This window comes from Triturus cristatus, chromosome 2_2 (assembly GCF_964204655.1).
Source record: "Triturus cristatus chromosome 2_2, aTriCri1.1, whole genome shotgun sequence".
In the NCBI taxonomy this organism is placed as follows: Eukaryota; Metazoa; Chordata; class Amphibia; order Caudata; family Salamandridae; genus Triturus; species Triturus cristatus.
The window spans coordinates 523,348,865-523,366,228 of NC_140582.1; the positions used below are offsets into that span (position 1 = coordinate 523,348,865).

At 46.3% G+C, this 17,364-nt stretch overlaps 1 protein-coding gene across 6 annotated transcripts in view; it reads right to left on the reverse strand.

The window, feature by feature from the left end:
* Nucleotides 1–17,364, reverse strand: part of IQCM (IQ motif containing M) — a 1,338,699-nt gene that overhangs the window by 1,299,320 nt on the left and 22,015 nt on the right. For 5 of the 6 annotated variants that reach the window (XM_085641643.1, XM_085641646.1, XM_085641645.1 and 2 more), the window contains exon 2: nucleotides 9,429–9,490. The exons of the other annotated variant lie outside the window; for it this stretch is intronic. In XM_085641643.1, coding sequence (XP_085497769.1) covers nucleotides 9,429–9,449 — 21 coding nt within the window. In that variant the 5' untranslated portion in view covers nucleotides 9,450–9,490. The remainder of the gene's footprint in view (nucleotides 1–9,428; nucleotides 9,491–17,364) is intronic. 6 annotated transcript variants of the gene reach the window in all.

The window sequence follows — 17,364 nt, forward strand, 5'->3', positions numbered from 1 at the left end:
TAAAAGAACACCCACTGTAGGGAGTTGAAGACCTCTTCGATGTCTATGAAGAGTGCCAATGCCTTGGGATGTTTCACTAAGGGGAATCTAAAAACTGTACCAGACATCTTATATTAGGCATTGTGCTGCATTTAGGAATAGGCCCTGATTGGTCAGGATGGATCCGCCCGCCGATTTTAGATATCAATCCATTTGACAAGATTTTGCTCAATACTTTATAATTGGGTTAAGCATAGGTGGCGGTCTATAAGAGGCCACTTGTGCATCATCGCTGCCCTTTTTTTGGTAATCAAACAATTATCTCTTGCCTCATTGTTTGTGTAGCACAACCCAATTTCATCAACATTTCGGTCAACTTGGGGTCAAGCATATATGTATAAGCTGCATAAAACTCTCCAGGCAAACCATTCGATCCAGGTACCTACCTCTGGCTAACTCTTTTATAGCACTGCTGCCTTCTTGGGTCTATATATACACATTCAGGGATTCCATATCCTCAATAGGCAGCTTACGTGTTGAGGCATCCTTCACATAATCATGCAATATTTGTGCAATGGCAGCATCTGTTGATGCACATAATATTTCATAATAGGCATTGGAAGTTGCATTCATTTGAACCTGAGTGTAGACCAATTCCCCCTTACCATTACAGATTTTTAATATCAGGGAGCCTTTCCTTTCCAGATTGGCTAATCATTCTAGCAGCGTCCCAGCTTTATCCCTTTCATCGTGCACTTTGTTGAGATAAAACAAGCGTATACTTTAAAATGTTATACCAAAAGTAACACATTTTCCATTTCAGCCCTCAGTTTGCAGCACACCGTGGGATTACTCAGTGCCTTCCTCTCAAGCTCATTCAATAATTTCACTTGTTTTTTAATATCCCCGTGAAGCTGCACACGGACTCCAGCCACAGTAGCGAGGCAACTACCCCTGACTACTATCTTGAATGCCTCCCATACCACTAGTATCCAGGAGGCTGTCCCTATATTTTCAAAGAAGTAATTGTGAATTATGTCCCTAAGGTCAGCTTTAAAAGACTGGGTCCTCAAGTGCCTCTACATATAGGGCCTGATTACGACCATGGTCGGACATGCGTTCGACCACCATTGCTGCAGGAATAGAACCACCCGAAATGTAGTTCCACCTGCCTAATTACGATGTGACTGCCATGTAGGTGGTCGGATAAATGCCTTTTTCCATTGCGGCTTGTGCTGTGGCCCAGAAAAGGGCCGAAGCACAAGCCGCAATGGAAAGAAAACATTTTGCAAACATCCACGCACCGTGTGCCAGGAACCCTGTGGTGCCTGGCACCCTGTGGTGCCTGGCACACAGTGCATGGATGTTTGGGGTGCACTTCATGTGCCTCCTGGGCCCAATTGCGGAGGCCCAAGGAGGCCCTGCTAGGGGCCCCCGAAATCCTATTCCATCTACATTCACATGATGGTCAGACCGCCATGTAAATGCAGAGGGAAAAGCGACATCGCAATCACTATGGCGGGGCCTCCACAGGCTCCACTCCGTTGTAGGATTTACACTCCGACCAACGTTCAAACGGGCTACTTGAGCCCTTCGAAGGCATCGTCGGTCCCTCTGCCCGCCGAGCTCCGACCGATTGCATCAATATGCTGCGGTCGGACGGACCACCACTGTCTGTGGCAAACCGCCCAACATCATAATCGGGCCCTAAGTTTCCAAATTGGAATGGCCATTCTAGGGGTGTCACATTTGAAAAACAATAACAGTGGATCATGGTCTGAGTGTGTTTAGCAAGATATTCAGCTCTTGAGACCGTTGTATGGATATGACTTCTGCACATAAACTTATCTAATCTGACATACAGATCATGCAGAATACTCTATGCTACCCGGATTCCACGTTCTCCAGGAGTCAATCACCCCCACTGCAACATCCAGTTTCGAAAAGCCTTAGCTGTCCTGTGAATTATGGATTCAGGGAATGGAGGAACGACCTATCAGTAGTAACAACTTCTATACAATTGAAGTCTCCTCCAGCTATATGGTTGTGATGTGCTGGACCATGTGGTCCAAGAAGGAGTGGTGATCCTCATTTGGGTTGTACACATTTATGAAAGCAGTACCCTTTCCCTCCAGCCTGCCTCCCCCTATACTATATCTTCCTTCATCCTCAATGATTTCTATCTGTTGCTGAAAATGTGTGTCTGGGCAGATCTAGGTCAGCACCGCACGGGCAAATGTTGAATATGCTGTGTAATACACCGCCCCCCTGCCCTCTTTGATGCAGATATTGACATTTTGTCTTTGTGAAGTGTATTTCCTGAAGGAATGCCATCTGTCCCCCGACATTTAGTGTACGCCTGTACATTATACCGCTTACTTGGGTAATGAACACCTCTTACATTTCATGTGAGCACCTTGATGGGGCTGCTAATGGCATCATCCGGATGCTCCAATCTGCATCTCCACCCTACCACCCGCCAACCTATATGCTGATATGAAAGTGCCGCCATCTCTCCAATGAGAAGCAACAGTGTAGAACATGTTGGCTTCCCCCCACCTGCATTATACTGTTCCATTCATACCCATTCCTCGAGGGCATTAGTGAAGAAGAGGGATGGTCTTTCCATTTGCACTCACAATTTAGCCATGTAGGTTAGACCATATTGAAGTCCTAGGTCGAGCATTCTTCTCTTTACCGCTGTCATGACACCCTTGTCTTTGTACCTGTCCATCATAATCTGGAAACATTGACACTTTCATATTTTCAAAACAAAAAGGGTCTTTTTGTTGCTGCTCCCTGCAGGATAAAGTTGTGGGCCCTGCAGTGCAGTAGTTTTGCTACCACTGGGTGTGGGGCTCTCCCGGTCATGGCAGTGGCAACAGAACCCTGTGTGCCCTTACGAGTGCATCCAGGCATGGAAGTGCCTTCAATGCTCTTAGAGAGGCCACCCACTAGTACATTGTTCCTTCTAGCATGTCCATCCTGGTCCTCTGCAAAGGACTCTAACACTTGTATCTGTATGGTTGCACCAATAAATCTTTTTTTAAGGTCCTCAGAAGCAGTAACCAATTCTGACACCACTGTCTCAACCTTATACACCCTCTGCAGAATCTTCAGGTAATCCTGCTGTAAACCCAAATCAACTGCCAGGGTGTGTATTTAATTTTCCAGCAATTCTTTAGGGGCTCCAGTGGCTGCTAGGATCCTGTCTTCCTTGTCCCCCACCGCAGGTGCCTCAGCAGAACTCACCGTCATGATATCACAAGGGGTGTTTCCCTTCAACTGGGGCCTTACCCGTAGTCTCATACTTGTGCTTTTGGTTGCTGTCCATCTCTGCCAGTGCAGCAGTCTGCCAATCCTGCTGTCCCTGCCCAGGACTCTCCTGAATCATTGTTATAAACCTCTACTCTAATTCACAGTGAGGGACTACACATCACCCCAAGCCAACAGCACGTCCATCACTGAGGCACCAGTCCTTGGTTTTCATTTGCCCTGCCATGAAGCATGCCAGTATTATTATTGCCCCCCATTACATTATAGTCCACACTCCTTGCCAATTGTTAGCCTCTTTGGACCTCTGATCGGCCACCATGGCTCCACCCAGATTTATCAATATTGTCTATTAAAAGTGCAATGATATGGGCCAGGCTTTCTGGCAACTCTCCTCTCAGAGGCTACCCAAACTCAGCAGCAAGGAGCATTCATCCATGAAGGGCACGCCAGCAAGACGACAGTTCATCAGATTTGATGACGCCACTGCAGTGCTACGTGTGCATGTCCCAGGGCAGGCATATTAAATGGCCACAGCCCCTACAGCCCTACCATTGTATATGGCTTTCTCGGATCAACCCACACCCCATGCCCCATGGGTTCATTTACCTCCTTTTTTTTTGCTGTCTGGCAATCCCACTGGTGAAATTGGGTACGCAGACCCGCAGGCTACCAGGGGGCTCTGCTGGTAAGGCCAGGGTCCCCTCCACCTAAGGCGCTGTCCCTTGTTGCAGCTACCATCTTGATTATCTCCTCTCTGCGCGCATGGTGGCCCAGTGGTGAAATTCACCTGCATCTCTACCTGCTCCACCTCCAAGGCCAATCGCAAAGGCCCCCCCCAGCCACAGCAGAGCTCAAGCACTCAACAGAGCCCCGAGAAGGGGCACCAGGCACATGGATGTGTGTTTTCATCCCAAGGCAGTCTGTGGGCTCTGATCAGCAGACCCCTGCCCCATTTGTGCTAGGCTCCGGCCCTCTCTGTGGGGGAGGATGGATGTGTTTGACAACCATAGCCCTCATTCCCTAGCCATTCTCTCAATTGAGAGTTGCAGGGTCACCCTGCTCTGTATGCTGCGGTCTCCTTGACTTTACAGAGTGCCTTACACAACCTAGCCCCATTCCGAAGGTGACAAAGTCTGTAGTGTCAGGGTCTGCACTCTTAGAATTTAGTGTGACAAGTGCTGTGTCAGCATGTGCAGCGTCAGCATGTAGTGTCAAGGTAAGCTCAGTCAATGACAGTGAGAGGAAATTAACTGCAGTTCTAGGCAGTGCAGTGTGCTTTGTGTTAGCATTGCCAGGGTGTGTAGTTTCAGGGTCTGTAATGCCAGGGTGGGCAGTATTAAGATACCATGATGAGCAGTGTCAGTCTATGGAGTCAGGGTGTGCAGTATCATGGTATGCGTTAGAGTTTAGAGCTTTAGAGTGGGAATTGCCAGGGGCGGCGAAGCCGACTGTCAGGCAGGATGGCTGCTTACTAAAGCAGCTCCCGAAACCCATTGGCCGAATCCCCAGTAATTTGCTCCATAATCCATTTTCCGCGCCTCCTTGACTACCGCATTTAAGCCCAGGGGTTGCGGCGATGCCAAAAATACCATTACAGTGAAAATGTCTGCTGCGGACCATCAGCAGTAGAGTGCGGCCAACCCAGTCGGGTGAGACAGCCTGAACCCCCAATAGCGACAGAGGGAGGATGGCTGATACTTATCACGTGAGGAGACCTTGGGCGGATGTGACCATGACAGGAGGCAGAGGCGCCCCAGGAGCACAATAGACAAAACTGAATACATTTACGCTTCCACTGGAGAGAGTGCCCAAAACAGACACAATGGACGTTCAAAACCCCGCTGATCTTCCCCCCACTCCCTTCCTCTCCACCCCCCTGCCTCCTAATGCTATGAACAGCCGCAGCTCAACGTAGGCTACATGCCATATCATACCCCCCTCATCCCTTTTTTCTCTCTCCCCCAGAGACGCAATCCTAACTCCTGTTCGAACATCCCCAGGTCCTCCAATCATAGACTGTGTCATCCCTAGACATAACGTCCATCCCCCCCTCCCTTTCCCCTTCTCCATTCAGCTCTATCATATCATCTCCCCAACTACCTTCAACAACTGACCTACCTAATATCTGACAGACACAAAATCAGACCGGCGCCTCCTTTGCCTTTCCTGGCCTCGGACTTTCCTACCGGAAGTCTCTGTACACCCTTGCCAGAATGTCCTACTTCAACACTTGTCACTATTATATAATCGCTCTCCACCACACCATTGCAATGGTATATGCCAGAGACCTTTTTCTTTATATTGATATATTGTCAATTGGAAAGACACGTTGATTGCACAATGTATACCCTCCACATCCTCCCCCACCCCCTTCCCCTCCCTTGCCCCTTCCCTACCTCCTTCCCTCCCTCTTTTTCTTTCTCTCTCCCCATCCCTCCATAATTTGATCTCCCTCCCCTCTCATTTCCCCACCCCACCCTTTCCCAGCCACAGAACAGCTGTACATTTACTGCCTCACTTTGCCCTTTTCTTAATGACTGTACAATGTTCAGCTTTGGCTGCACTGTTGTGTTACCACCCTGTTATTCAATAAACAATAACGACACAGAAAAACCCAACGCTGATCAACCCTCGAATGAGAGTGATACTCTCACGCTCAAGGACATCATGGCAGCAATCCAGGGGACCTGCAGATCCTTGGAAATAAAAATGGATAAGGTCTCCATTGAGGTCACATTAGCCAGGGCAGACCTTTGCAATATGAATACACAACTAAAGAATGTGGAAGACTCAATCGAAACCCTACAATCTGAAACTACGACCCTTAAACAGCAAGTCAAAGCTCTGCGCATTACCACAGAGACTATGGGGGCCAAGCCGGAGAACTACGAATGGAGGTCGAGAAGAAATAACACTTGTATAGTCGGGGTCCCTGAGAAGGCAGAGGGTCATGCAGTTGACCTCTTCGTGGAGGACCTTATGCTGAAAGACCTGGAACTGCAAGGTCTATCTAATTATTTTTTTGTTGAACCCGCTCATAGAATTCCGGGAACTCGTCCTAAACCCGGGAAACCACCACGTACAATCATAGCAGGGAATTTGTATTTCAGAGATCGGAATGTAATCATCCAGACAGCTCACACCACCACACCATTCAAATATGACAACGCAGTCATGAATTTCTATCCATACTTCACACTTCGGGTACAAAAACTGTGTCGCTGCTTCACAGAAGTGAAACATGCCCTGCGAGAACAGAATCTGAAATTTTCAATGATGTTCCCAGCCCAGTTGAAGATAGTGGCAGAAGGAAAGACCTGGCACTCACAACCCCGAAGGCAACGTGGGAATGACTGGAAGGCTGGAGACCGGCTGGTGGAGTGTGTCCACATAGCCAAGTTCAAACTGACTATACTGATGGCATTTGGTAACACGTAAGAGCTTTTCTGGGGGGAGGTGAGAGGGTATGATTGCTTGTGGTGACCACTGTCCCCTACTGTTTCAATGTTGGTATGGGGCGACAGCCACTCTGCAGTATTTGGGTGGCGGGCAGTTTTCAGTCTCTTGTGCAGGGAAGCAGGGAGGGAGTATTTGTTTTGGGGATGTTTGTTAGTTTGTTTCTTGATGTTATTTGTTGGTGTAACACTTTGATGGTTATATACATTCCCGACATTGCAGGATTGCTCACGCATGCGCAGTATATCCCTGTACATCTTCCTAAGCTCGCTGCCCAATGCAATAGTTCATTAGGTCTCTGTGACTCTGCATACCTATGGTACACTGTCCTGACACATCTGTAATGAAACTGTTATCCTGGAATGTGAATTGTCTGGGGGACAAAATTAAATGGACACTCACCTGATGTGGTCCTCCTCCAGGAGACTCATTTGTTGGGAAAGACTTATAGTGCCCTAGATCGATGGGGTTATAAATTACTTCCCAATACCTTCAAGCTTCAGGGGTGTGGGCATTTTAGTAGATAAGTTACTCCCATTACTAGTTCAACAGATCTTGCCTGACACCCATAGCAGATATGTGGCCCTTACTGCTGAGCTGAGTAGAGACCTTCCTTAACATATGTTTGGCTTATGTCCCAACCCACCTACATGACCTCACACTCCAAGTGTGCACTGACATGGCAAACAGCATCATGTTGGGCAGTGCCAGTCTGAAATGTCAAGGTCTGCCCTCTCAGTAAGCATTCAGGATGTGCAGGGTCACTGTGTTACTGGGCAGTATTGTGGCTGGGCAGAGCCAGTGTCTCGTATGTCAATGTCTGCAGTACTAGTGTTGTATGTCCCAGGGTCTATAGTGTCAGTGGTAGGTCATGGTGCAACATGCCAGCATATACAAGATCAGCATGCAGTACAATAGTGGGTAGTGTCAGGGTGGGCAATGTCTTATGGGGCAGGATTTGCACTGTCACAGGAATAGGATTTGCACTGTCAGGTGTGCAGTGTTAGAGTGGAAAGGGCTAGCATAGTAAGTACAAGCAATGTCTATGTGCACAGTTTAAGTGCAGGATGGCCACTGACAGGATCAGCAGTGTTGCTAGTGTGTGTTTTGTTTGCATAACAGTGGGTTTGTGCTAGTGTTTGTGTCTACCAGTGTATAGTTGTGCATGTGTGTTTACCTGTATTACACAGACCTAGTGGTATTGTCAATGTGTTTTTTCTGGCAATAAAATCATGTGTATGCCAGCATATAAGTATTCAATTAATTGCAATTTATTGCACAAGACTTTAGCTGCAAAGGACTTCAAGCAGGGCAAAGGTAACTTTAAAAAAATCCTCTTTTCAAAATATTTAATATAAATCTGACTTTACTAATGATTTGGGCTTACAATATATTTTTTAAAAACTCCTAAAATAATTAAACCTATAGCTGTTTCTAAGGAGGATATAACATTTATTAAATATAATATTGTATTCCAATGCTTACCTATGGACCAGTAAACCCTGCTACAGCGAAAATAGCTTTTAGGGCTTTTTGCACTCTAAGGATACATTTAACATTACCTTTTTGCAGGTCCTACTTTTCCATTGCACGTACCCTGCCTTACAGTCAGCAAGGCCTAGTTAGGGGTGAAGTACAAATATTTAAAAGGCAGGCTTAGGCCTGTAAAAATGTAAATGTTGACAGGTCGAATTTGAAGTAAAAACCTCCAAAGCTAGGCTAATGGTGGCAGGCTTGCAGTCATGTTTACATTGTCACTGTAGAGGATGGTACCATGAGTGCTGCACCCCACTTGTGAAGTTTAGCTTACAGACCCTGGGTACACTTTGGTAGTATATACTAGGAACTTAAACGAATGATAAATAAGAAAATATGGAGTATACCAATTTTAACCACATGTAATGGAGGAACACAAGCACTTTAACACTGAACAGTGTGAGAGTCTTCATGCAGAGTTCTATAGCCAGCAAAAACAGGGTTGAGCAAAAAATGGGGTGACCATGCAAAAAGGACAATTTTCCAACACTGTCCAAAATGTTTTTCACACCCAAAAGCTACAACCCTCAGCACTGGGCACTGGCAGCAGAACAAGGACTGATACCGGTAGGGCGAGGTGGGAAGCAATTTCCAGTCCTGCACAAGGTGAGGCAGAGGTATGAAGGAAAATGGGTACAAAGTAGTGGGAAACTGTGAGGAGCTATGATAAAGGCATGCAGATGAACAGGGCCACAATAAGTCTTGTGAGAAATATGTGCAAACACGGTGGCCCTTTTAAATTGGACACAATACCTCTAAAACAATTGAAATGCACACTGGGTCATAAAGTCTTGCGGGATCTACAACTTTGTTGGCCATTTTGAGTTGAGCATCGTAAATATTGTTTTTATAGGGATAACTCTGTTGCTATAAACATGCTCCAGTGAATAAAAACTTCAAAGAATGATGAAAAGCAACACAACTAAAATAAGAAACAAACACTCCCCTCAAGTCTTATGTCTCATTTGTGTTAAAATTTCAGGTTGATTTTCTGCAGAACATAAGCAATGTCGTGAAAAAAAAAATTTTAACACCAATATTTTGCATCACATATGTCCAACCATCAACGTCTTTACATGGAACCTTAAAGAAGCGTGTATTATCCCTCCTCTGTAAATAGTATTTTTGCTCTCTATTTCAGCTACTGTAGGTCAGGTAAACAAACATGTATACTTTATTACCTCCATCCTCTTCCATGCCATCGCGTCTGTACTTCAGGCAGAAAGGACATACATCTCCCCCACTGGTTTTGAGATAAATAAGATACAGATCCATTATTGTAACTGACGAGTGCAAGGAATGTTAAATACACATTAAACATACAGGGTTCATGAGTATACGTTGTTTAGTAGTACTGGCTCCAATAGTTTCCTCCCACTTTCTTTGCATTTGTAAATATTCCTACCAATACGCATGTTACAAGATAAAAAACACATTACGAGTAAATAACATGGGGATAGATATTTATGTGTGGGGGAAGCAAAGAACTGTAGAGTAATATTGGTATATGTTAAAAGATCAGGTAACAGTTAAAGTGGCATGCCAGACCTAAATATCCACGTAGGTTAATAACTGCCCTCCTCCCATCTGTACTGCTGCCAGCGAAAAATAACAAAAATTATCCAGTTATGTAAAACACTTTAATAGCACTCCAATGTCATGAGTGTGCCCCTGAAAGTTCAAGCTTAGGCAGCTGGATAAAATGACAAGAAAAAGATAAGAATTGATGGTGAAAAAAACATTGGAGCCGTGCAAGCTAATTAGTTAAAACTTTATTTTGGGAATTTAAAGGTAGCATCAGAAAATAGACTCTCTTTTGCACAAGTATGTTTTTTTGTGGTCATTCATCAATAATTTAAAATTACTTTTTACCTTCATCAGACTCACCCCATTCAAAGAGCCGTAGGGACTTTTTCCAAAGCCTTAATTTCTCTTGAGGCAATTGAATGAGACCGGAAAGAGCTGGGACATGCAGCAGGCCATCTACCGGAAAGGGTTAGTACATGCAACAGGCAACTACTTGAACTCCAATGAGCTGGTTGGGGCAGAGAGAAGGGCACGTGGGTGACCATGCCCAATGATGAATAATATAGACGACTATCCCATGGTGGTTGGTGAGCTTCATTCACAAGTGTAGTGTTTGTGAAAAAGGGTGGCTAATAGAGCTGCAAGAAATGTAGGCCAAGGACAGGCGAAAATAAATTGCAGGGGATTTAGAAATGCATGGTAATTGCGTTGGTGCTACTTGATCTCTCAGCTGCATTTGATTTCATTAACTATGACACTAATGAATCATCATGGTTTGAGTTGTTCCTCTATCATAAAAACAGAAGTGAAGACAGATGGGGAACTGCCTCAGTAACAGGTCAGTTTGCTATGCCCCAGGGCTCTCCATAATCAGTGCTCTTCTCTTTAATATCAATATGAAGCTATTCCAGAACTTGCTAGAAGGGTAAGTACACACGTTCACATTTGTAATAATGACATCTAGTGGCTTTTTCTGCTGAGCAGGCTTTTAAAATCTGACTCTAAAGCTGTAACTAGCTTAGTGAAAGAGATTAGCACATGAGTGCAAGATTCAATAAATGCCAGGAAGACTGAGCTCTTGCTGGTGGAATTCCAGGCATACATTAAGAACTGAGTGAACCATACGAAGGCTGGATTCTGAATGATTCTGATATCTTCATTTTCTATGATGTAAATACTTTGGCAGTGGCATTTGACAACCTGTGGACTATATACAGCCAGAACATCCAACTGACTGGGTTTCTCTGTAATTTCAACCCATTGCTCAGTATGCTACAGCCTTTCTGGCTGAAAGGAATAGATATGTGATAGCCAAGACATTTGTGGGCTCCAGGTAAGACTACTGTAGCACTATCTTTTGTAGTAACCTCTAAGAAGATCTTTGACCACCTAGTGATTATAGAGACGTAATCAGCCCATGTAGTGACACGGTTAAATCACCGCATAAATGTTGGCTGTATGCTAAAGAGGCTTATTTGGCTGCTGCTTGCTAAAAGGGTTATATTTTATGCTTTTGGTGTAACTGGCCAAAGAGATCTCGATGGGTTATGGAGATGCCAGCTTTAATGGTGTTGGGACGTTGTGTTGATCCACTCAGATCACTGGAGGCCAAGACAGGAACAACAGCCATTCCTTGGGCAGATGTGGATTGCCTTGCTCAGCATGCTAGAGCCTTCCGACTGAAAATAATAGATGTTCTAGCCAGAGCCTTTTTGGGCTCCAGGTTAGGCTACCGCAGCTTAATCTTTGTGGGCACCTCTATGAAGATCTTGGGCCACCTACAGATGATTCAGAAATACTCCTTGGGGATTATGATAGGGCAGAGCATGGGTGTGCCACTTCAAGTAGAATAGGGCTGCTCAGCAAGGTGGAAGGCAGTGGCCACTTTACTGACCTTCCAAGCACCAATGCAAGTAGGTTAGATCAGAGTGAGAGCAACAGTTCACAATTATGACAAGCTTTGTTAGATTTAGGCAATGCGATCAGCTGGACAAAGCTGGTGGGTAATGCATTACGTCACATGGAGTGATGATGAGAGAGACTGTGGGGTATTAAATAGGAGACAAGAATGGGGGTGGCAAGTAAAATAGGACGCCCAATATATGGAGAATGGGATACGAGCAGGACTCAGCCGAGAAGATGAGATGGTTGGCAGGCCATGATTGCTGATGAGCAAACAAGGATGAGGTTGTGGTGAAGTCTGAGAACAGGAGAGAAGAATAAAGGTTGGACTGCCTGGAATAGGTGTCAGGTGGAGAAAGGTGCAAAGGAACTTGGCCGATGGAGAGGGGAGTCATTGATCTCAGTATGTGAGTCTCAGGTGGCTCCATACGGGGGGCAGGGCTAGAGAGGAGATGGCAGCGCTGGTAGGGAGAGTGAGCCAGGACCCAGAAGTGGCCACCAGGACAAGAGTGCTGTGCAACAGAGACACAGAATGGCCTGGTGACAGGGGTTAAAGCTAGCAGGGACCTTGGGGCAACATGCGCAGAGAAAGACAGGAATTCCCATTATATTTCCATTTCGAGGACATACCAGATTGTATCCTTTTTGGATTTGTCAGGGGTAATATGGGGAGATTCTTAAGTTGCTGCAGGGATGACTCAAGTATATGGAGGGCATGAAAGATAAAGAAAGGGAGCTGGGAAAAAGCAAAGAGTTTTACAAGCAGTTCATAACTGCACGTTATTTTTTATCATTTATGCAAGAGTGAAATGTGATAAATTTCAAGAGATGGTGCTTGATCTCATAAGTATGATGAAGAGATCAGATTTCGGACTGGGAAGTATCGGTCGATGGTCTGCGGTGAAATTGCAGGATATGCAGCTGCAGTATATAGGGCTAACAAGGTCCACATTGCCTCTGTTGGGTGTTAAACACGTGAAAGGTTTGAAGCACCAAACACCTGCATGAGGTCTTACAGCAAGTTGCTATAATATTGTTCTAAATACAGGGGCACGTAGCCTGTGCTGCAAAGGTTTGGTAGTCCGGGCAAAGGGAAATTTAGAACATGGGTGCCAAAGGGACCTATGGGAAAGAGCTAAGACTCTGGTTAAGCTGGAGTTGTTGCACCGGGAGTTGGCACATTACCCAAAAGGGAAAGCTATGCAAGTGATTGGAAGTGGATTTTCAAAAAGCTATTTGATCACCTAATAGCAGGCAGCAGCAGGATAGGTGGAGAATTTTGCATGTGCAAGTGAAACTCCAGAGTGTATTGAAGAAAAACTAGATAAGGAAGTGGCAGAGTGGAGAGTGACATATTTGCTCTTACCTTCAAGGAGACATCGTATAATTGCTTTGCAGCAAAATACATTTTGTTGCCAGTTTCAGATTGATTCACAACATGTGTAACCCAAAAGGGAAGGCCAGCAGCGCTCTTATAGAATCAAATTGATTGCAATGAAATCTACTCTAATAAAGATGTGTCAATCCAGTTGGTGAACAGAGGTGACAAGGGAGTAAAGATGACAACATTTTACACTGAGTCAGCTTTTACAGGTAGGTACTTACAAATAAGGCCATGCTTATAGCATGCCCAATACAAACAGACTGCCCTTGAGCAGAAGCACCTTCCTTCAATTTTAAATACTAATAGGACATAGGGGTACTGCACATTAATAAAGAAAGATCCTGTTGTGTTGGAGAGGGTAACTTTACAACTTGGTGCAAAGGAAACCAATGCTAACTTCTGGTAGAACTATGCACCAATAAATTGACAGGCAATACAGAACTGTGCTACTAATAAATATTCTAAAGTTAAATTGACTGCTGTTTTCCTAGTAACTAAAAAAGCAATCAGCAGTGTTCAATAAAACTACTCAATTTAATAATAAATAGGCTCTCCTGCTTTCAGTTTCTATTTTTGGTAAATTCTGGTGGGGGGTTATCACTGTTTTTCAGTGATTTTAATGCCTTAAAAACAGTGGTTATCCGTGGTTACACATTTTCGCTCCTCTAAAAACAACAGAAACAGAGTTTTTCCTGTGTTTATTAAACATTTTGCTTGTATTATTGCTTGCTTTCTGCACTGATAGTGCATGGTTTACAGACAGTGTATGTACAGTGCACAGAAGATACAAATATATTTTTACTAATCAGACTTACCATACAATATTTCTTCAGTGAGTCTTTGGTCATGTGCGCTGTTAGAAATGGAGATCTCTGGTTGGCTAAGGCTTGCGCCAAAGCCAGGCAGAGACCCCCACTCTAATAAGGGCAAGGGAGTTACACGCCAAAGATAACCCCTGCTCACCCCCTTGGTAGCTTGGCACAAGCAGTCAGGCTTATCCCGGTGGCGATGTGTAAAGCATTTGCACAGGCACACAGCAACAACATCCCAGGCACACTACAAAAGGAACTCCACACAAGGTTATATTAAAAATAGCCTTTATATTCTCATAACACATTAGAATAGTAATCACATAATATACATGGTGCCACCTGGTACTAGATTATATTTACAAGGGATTATTTACACCTGACAAGGCCAACTGGACCACTGTCAGAACCATCACAAAGTGAACTTAGTAAATATAGAACTTATCATAAACATAGAACACAACCAGTAACTACTGGTAACCACTGTACTCAGCATCGGCCTGTAACATAAACCACATTATGTACAGTATCATATTAGGAGCGAATTACATTCTGCGCCAACCTCACCAGCATAAACACATTATGCAATCATCTCACAAGTCTAAACGCATTAGACCCTAACCTCCTAAGTATAACTCACATTAGGGGCATAAATCACACAGTGGAACATAATCTCACTAGCATAAACCATAATATGCAAAACAACCTCCTAATCATAAAAACCACATTTAGAGGTATAAAACAGGGTGCGTAAATCATACTACATGAATTACATTTCCTAGAACCACATCAATTACATTTAGCACATGGTCTCCTAATAAAGACCGTAGGAGAGGCATAAATTACATTAGGGCCTAACGCCCTATTTTCCTCCCAGTCCCCCTGGCCAACTGACCACCTCAAAAGGGGCTCAAACGCCCTGTGTCCAAAAGTCAGGGCTGCTGCCTAGTAGCTGAAATCACGAGTGCGCACTTTGCGCAAACCTAAACGGTGCAACTGGCACTAAGTGCTGCGCAGCTGTGAAGAAAAGGGGGCAAAGTGCATCTCACTCCTGACTGCAAAAGGACATGCCCCCAAAGACATAATAGCCTAAACGGTGCAGCTGCCCACTACTTGCTGGGCAGCTGTAATAATTAAAATATGGCCTGGACACTCCTGGTGCACTTTGAATCACTACGAGATGTTGCAGCTGCCCATGCTGGTGCGGTGCAGCTGATAATGCAGTAAAGGGGCCCTGGCACATCTGTGCCTTCGGGGCCTCACTGGGGCTTCTTACACAATATTGCCCCCATCGGTGCAGCTGCCCACTGTCAGGTGGGGCAGTTGGGAAAATCCCCCAAATTAGTAGGGGCACGGGGCACAGCACGAGCCCGTCTGGCCCCCTTAGCACGAAAGGCAAAGTATGCCCCTCTTGGGGTGCCCTGCCGCTTAAAACAAACTAGACCCACGATGGAGGCACGCACAGGCTCTTAAGACAACACATGCCCGCCTTGTTGGAGCGGCCCGCTGCCATCCGGGGTCCCTCGGACTCTGTACTACTACCGTCATGGTGCCGGGATCGGCACCAATAATGAGCCCCCTGAAGCCCCCACTCACCGGACTGGTCTGGGGAGGCGCTCCTCTTCACTCCTGACACCGCAGGCAGCAGGCAGGGCTCTCTCACTCATGAGAGCCTCGCTGGGGATCCGGCTGCACTTCTTGTTCACCAGGGCTCCCTCCTGGGACCCGGGACTCCTCTTCACTTCAGCCGCCACCGCGGGGCTCTCCCTCAAGCATGGGAGCCCCGTGTCATCACGTCAGGTCGGCCTCTTCCGGTTCGGTGGTAGGCCCCGCCCACATCCCAGGCAGGCATGCCTGACTTCCTGCACAGCCGCGGCCCGGGCAGCGGCGGCGAAACGAGGGGTAAGCTCCCTGCAAAATTAAAATGTAGAGCGGGGTGGGCTCCCGCCATTATAATGAAACCATAAGCGGGGTGGGCACCCGCAAGATTCAGGAAAATGCGGGGTGGGCACCCGCTAAAAGCACCATGCGGGGGAATCCCTATGCTGGGGATTCCCTCAAAGACGATGGCAGCGCAGCGCTGCAAGGGCAAGGCACCGAGGTTCCTCCTAAAAATAAAGAGCAAATTAAGATAAAGCGCTCCCAAGTGCTGGGGTAAAAGCATAAGATCCTGTAGGAAAAGGAAATATGTCCATAAAGAGGAAGGGGCAATGCAGGGCCCAGGGAGGCACGCCCTCCTGGCAGCGCCCCCTGGGCCCCAGCAGCAGCACGCCCCACAGGTTCAGGATCCACAAACAGAACATTTTCATGGGGTCACAGCTCCTATATTTATATCAAGAAATCCCATTGTGTCACAGCTAGGCCTGGGTTAAATTTCCGTTCCGCTCGCGGAAATTGCGATAATTTGACATTTTCGCGTTCCGCGGAGAGCGCGAAAATGTCAAAATTTCTGCATTCCGCAGCTTAGCGATAATTTGTTTCTTGCTCGCGCTGCAAAATAATACATTCTCACGTGCGCGCGATCGCCTTACCTGAATCCCCGCGTTCGCCGACAAGTTTTCCCGATCCGGTCGCGTTCTCCACGATATGTTGGATTGTTGGTAGCCATTTGCGCTGTCTCGCGACAGTTCGCGCCCGCAGTAATGTCATTGGTCGCGCGATCACGTCTTTCTTCTCGCGATCATGCACCGCGAGAAGAGTGAAAACAAGATGGCCGCGCCTGCGAGCAACCGCATGGGTAACTTGGCGAGCCGCGACCACGCAGAAAATACCGCGAACAGGCGGGAAAAAAACTTCCGCATCTTATCGATATTTCCGCGTATTTGCGGAGATTTTTAACATTTTCGCGATAATTTGCGAAAGTCACTTTCGCAAATTCCACCCCCCCCCCTAGTCACAGCACAGGGCTTGGGGCTACCAGTCAGAACTGGTTTAGTGGAGCTTTGGAGCACTTTGTTTTGCTCAGCTCCTCTCTCCTTTGTCAGGTGGGGGCTCAGGGATCAGACGCACCACAGGGGGCAGAGCCATCATTGTGGAGGGAAGGCACAGCCCTATTCAGGTCTCAGGGGCAACTCCTCCCTCCCATCTGCATGCAGATCTCTCTATTCACCACTGGGCAGACTCCCCCTGTCTCCTGGAGCCACCCACACCTCACAACTCCTGTCAATCACAAGCCAGACATGCCATTCACATCAGGCAGGCAGGCAGGCACACAGCACACAGAAATGCCAACTTCTAAAAGTGGCATTTCTCCATCAGTCACCATAAATCTGAGCACACCATTGCGCAGCATTTATCCTCACGAGTTCGCACATACTAAACTCGACCCTGCACTCCTCTCATACCAGGAATTACCATGGACACACATATCCTCCATGCATTCCTATGGGAGGGCAGGCCAATCTCACCACACTCACTCAGAGCGCGCACACACTTTTCACTGGACCACCAATACCAGGTCACAGGAAAGGCAAAAAGTTTAGGGGTGAGCCTGCC